This window comes from Apiospora kogelbergensis, assembly GCF_038363985.1.
Source record: "Apiospora kogelbergensis strain CBS 113332 chromosome Unknown utg000001l_segment0_segment0, whole genome shotgun sequence".
Lineage (NCBI taxonomy): Eukaryota > Fungi > Ascomycota > Sordariomycetes > Amphisphaeriales > Apiosporaceae > Apiospora > Apiospora kogelbergensis.
In genome coordinates this window covers 8,196,250-8,200,718 of record NW_027117418.1, presented here as the reverse complement: position 1 = coordinate 8,200,718, position 4,469 = coordinate 8,196,250, and the positions used below count along the sequence as shown (strand labels likewise).

Below are 4,469 nucleotides of genomic sequence, written 5' to 3'. Positions count from 1 at the left end.
TCACCTCGTGTAGTGAGAGCCGCGGGCCCCTCATACAGCGAGACACAACACCGCTCATAGAATGGGCAAAAGGGGATGGAAAAAAGAGAGGGAAAGCCCAATATTTATCTAATTCTCATCGTCGCCAGTTTTTCCAGCAAATGGTTTCGGATTTTGCGTTTTTCCTATTGCTGTGCCTCTCTGCCTCTCCTCCTTTCACCTCCAGAAATTCGGTCCGTTCACCAGTTTTTCGCACGTCATAACCCAACCTGCCCATCTCCACCAACACTGCGACCTTCAATGTGTGCGAAACAGCCCGATTGCGCGTCGACAATACGCTGGTTGGGCATGCCGGGACACCCGAGAATTGCGACTATTCTTAGGTAATCTGAGTTGGTCGAGGTTGCTGGGAGGTTGGTGGTTGGTTGGTTGGTGACTGAGCAGGTAGGTTTGCTGCTTACTGGATGGACCTTACGCTCCGTCATTAGGCTTTCGCTATGGATTGTCCGATTGGGTAGTCGTCGGTCATGTTTCATGCGTGCTTTCATCTGAAGAATCAATACCAGATCAGTGCCATGATCGTCGATCACCATCATATTTTTGCGATGACACTTCCTCTTCGGCGCATTTCACGAGTGTCAGGAACCATGTTGCTGTATGAATCAAGTATGATTGTTTCTGTGTCATGCCATGTCGCTTAGCTAGTATTACAAGATTTGGTATATACAGTGAAGAGGGATGCTTTCCTAGCATCGAATAAGGTATCATAAGTCATAAGTGAAAAACTTCTGCAAGCCAATCAACCCCTTAAGCTCACTAACACCGCGCAGATAAGGTGAAGAGAGGTGTGTCGTGACTCGCGTTCAGGTCCATGTAATTATTCTTTCCGAGGACCAAGCAACTCGTGGTTGTCCACAAAAGACTGGGGGCCGAGGCCGTTGATCGAATCGGCATCGGCCTAACATTATAGGCCAGGGGCACACGGGAGTGCTTGTGTTGGTTTATGATTGTGTAAGTGGTGGTGTAGTAAAGTTGTTTAAGCACCATCACTGTCTACGTAGTTAGTACCAATGGTCAACTTGTTTGATTCAAGGATAGGAAATAAGATCCATGTTGGGGGATGGAGATGGGGATTACTGACAGTAGTGCGAGGGTAAGATCACCGTGGATGCGGGCCTTGAGGGTGACCTCGACCTCGAGGTTAAGGTCCAGGCGAAGCTTCAGGGTGTCGCTCTTGCCGCCACCACCGCCGCCCTGTTGCTGCTGCATCTGTTGTTGTTGCTGCATCTGTTGCTGCATCATCTGCTGCTGCTGGAATTGCTGCATCTGGTTGTCGTCGTCGTCGTCGTCTTCCTCGGACTCCTCCTGGACAGGCGCCTTGCGGCGAGGCTGGCGGCGGCCGCGGCGCTTGCGGGGGGCGGCGACTTGCTTTTCCTGCTCTTCCTGCTGCGACTGTTCCTGTTCCTGCTCAGACTCGTCGGAGGCGGTGGCCACCTGAGGGGCCTTCTTCTGCTCGGCTTCGGAGGAAGACATGTTGATGTGGTGTGTGATAGAAGATGTCGTTTAAGTGTGTTGTGTGTGTATATGTTGACTCTCGACGATGGTGATAGAGAGGAGTTGATGTCTTCGAAGTGTGAGATACTGAACTGTTCTTCTGGACTTACAAACAGCGAGCACCCGGACCTTTCTTATAAGCCTCCTTCGTCGTCTGAAAAAAACCGGTTAATGCCAAAGCAAGCCACGGGCGGTCCAGAGCTGAGAGTGGTGGGGGAGCTTACACCCGTGGCGTCACGTAGCGTCACGGAGCAGATGGAGACGTCACAGCCCATTATCGGATAGGTCTGTGGGATCGCTATTGTTGACGGCCTGCCGGGATCAAAATCTTGATTTTGGCACACTCGACTGCATGCTTGGGTCGAGTCTTAGGAGCGCCAAGGGCATGCAAGGGAGATGAGGGGAGCAGGGGAGGGAGTGGTTGTTCCCGTAGCGGGCGATCGAGATGGTCGGGTGGGACCAGGTTACATCATTTTCCAGTGACATGTTCTGGAGTTCTGCTGGAGGTGGTGCCAAAAACAGTGCTAGTGCCGTGTCGGCCGTTGGTCCTTCAGGCCCCCGGTGTGGCCCCGGAAAGAAGCAGCGTGCGCTACGCCAGCACGACACGCAAGAAGCCCACTGTAAGAGGGCAGCTATTGGTCCTAGCGGTCTGTGACTGTAGGCTTTTCTCAGGGGTGGACTGGCACTTTCTCACCTGTTGCGTCATCCCCATCTTAAGCCCGTTCAGCCACATGTCATCGCTCCGGATGGTTGTTTCTGCTTTTGTCCTCGATGCAGTCTCGATCAGTAGCTTCGTGTTTCATTTGAGTCGCTTGGTCGTTAGAGCGAGCCCGTTTTCTGCCCGTTGAGCGTGGGTGGATTGCGAAATTTTTCGGGGCTGGACGCTGGGCCCCATCAGAATCCATCTGCCCCGTGTGGCTCGTCATCCCCTTCATCATTGAGCATTCTCGAACCGGATTCTCTTGCTTCCTCAGCTCGTATTGTGGGCGACGGGCTGGGGGCCGGCTCGTCTCTGGCTCGTCTAGCAGCGTTGAGTTTTTGGTATTTTGAGTCGCGCTTGCGCTGGCCCTTACTCATTGACTTTGCACTACGGATTACATGCACCTTAGCTGAGCGTCTTCAGCAACGTCTCCAACGACGCTTCTAGTCGGCATGTCAGCATGTCGGGGTTAGAAGGTTGGCAGTTGAAATGTTCGGTTTCGTAGCCGTATGCTAAGCTCACACTCCCCAGACAGCCAGCCACAACTTTAACCTTATAAAGTTGTGGTGGTGCTCTCCAACCTTTTCCAACCAGCCTAACCCAGTCACCAGGCTCGTCGCTTGAACGCCAGCAATATGACATTGGCGATGCCCGCTTTGAGCCGCTTCGGTTGCAACTCAATCGCGAATTGGCCAATCCACTTCCAACTGTCTGAACGGTCCACGTTGTATTCCGCTGTTTCTTGTAACGTGAAACTATTTTAGGGCCTTTTAGTTCCCCTTAGCGCACTTCGCCATACCTGGAAAATCAGCATCACTGACGACTTGCAATTTCGGGTGCAATCATGCGGCGCTTCATTTGCGCGAGTGCAAAAATGCCCCTCGGCATAATGCTGTGGCACTACACATCGGTTCGAGGCACAAGATTAGATTTATGTTATTATGTTACATATCGAGCCTTTCTTTCTTTCTTTCTTGCTCCAAGCATTATTCACATACTGCTTTAATCTGTGCTCAACTGAGTGCTGGAGCAATGCTAGTGGCACTCGTAAAAACCCATTGCGAGCCGCATCAAGGCATGCATCCAGCTGCGCCTCCAACAACGAATCTTTCCATCTTGCGGTGACTTGTTACGCTCCGAACTCATTGGTTTTGATACGCGACACAGGTTCTACAGTACGTATCTGGTCTAACAAGATGGAGTGTAGCGCGTTTCTGTCCCATCACTAGTTTCCCAACAGACGCCTAGACGCCTAGACGCTGGGGCCTAACCAAGTTGACGGTAAGGAGTAACGCGCTTCCGTATGATCCAATGCTTCACCAAACGATCGATAGGGTCAGTCTACCCAACAAACGCGACTAGATGCCTGGGTTAAACGCTTCATTATGTCGGCAGCCTCGCCATACCCAGGCCATACACACATACCCTACAACCTACATATTGTGAGTGGGCGGAGCGAGTGGGCTGAGGAAATGTTCGTTGTTGAATAGTCCGCTCCAGGCCTGCCTGCCTGCCGCAGACCACCTTCGTGGTGAGATGGGGTGTCAGTGAGGGCAAATAGGCCACTTTCTGTCGCTGTTCATTGCGTTCAGGGAGGGGGATAGGCCTATTCCCAAATTATGCCTCATCTCAGATTTCGCCTTGACAGCCAAGCACGTAGGTGCTACCAAGACCTCAGCCAGCTCGATATGCACCGTGCTCTGGTCCTGTGATGGTGTTGTAGCTTTGCTGATTCTCTTTTGTCTGCATGTATTGTGCAAGTTCACAGACCTGGTCATCATGCCGATACAAATATCCAACCTCCCCTAGTCCTTCAACCCCTTGGACACAAGATTTCAGGCACGTGTAATCAGATACCATGGCATCAAACGTACAGTGGTCTAACTTTGCGGCTGACTCTACCTACCGCCAAGATGAAGGAGGGCCTCCATTTTCTTCACTTGGGGCCGAATGCTTCAGGGGACAATCGATATGGACAGACGAGCAGTTTATGTTCCCCTATTACGCCCAGCTGCCTACCTCGAGTCCCCAGGTCCCAAACTTTTATAGCTGTAGGCTTCAGAGCACCAACTTCATCAACCCTACACTCCTCAGTGCACCACCCTTGGTAACAGATCCAAGTTTCTCTGTGCCTACAGGGCAACACGCTTGGTACCCGCTGCCAGCAACAAACAGTCTCTACGGGAGCTCACACGCAGAAACCCATGTTCCTGACACCGTCATAACTGCATCAACC

At 51.9% G+C, this 4,469-nt stretch overlaps 1 protein-coding gene across 1 annotated transcript; it reads right to left on the bottom strand.

The window, feature by feature from the left end:
- Positions 1–1,015: 1,015 nt before the first annotated feature.
- Positions 1,016–1,512, bottom strand: PG998_002637 (uncharacterized protein; the record flags this gene model as incomplete). Its single annotated transcript, XM_066869455.1, has 2 exons — positions 1,016–1,028; positions 1,121–1,512. 2 exons carry the CDS (start codon positions 1,510–1,512, stop codon positions 1,016–1,018), a joined length of 405 nt encoding a protein of 134 aa, XP_066737870.1.
- Between the last annotated feature and the right edge of the window lie 2,957 nt (positions 1,513–4,469).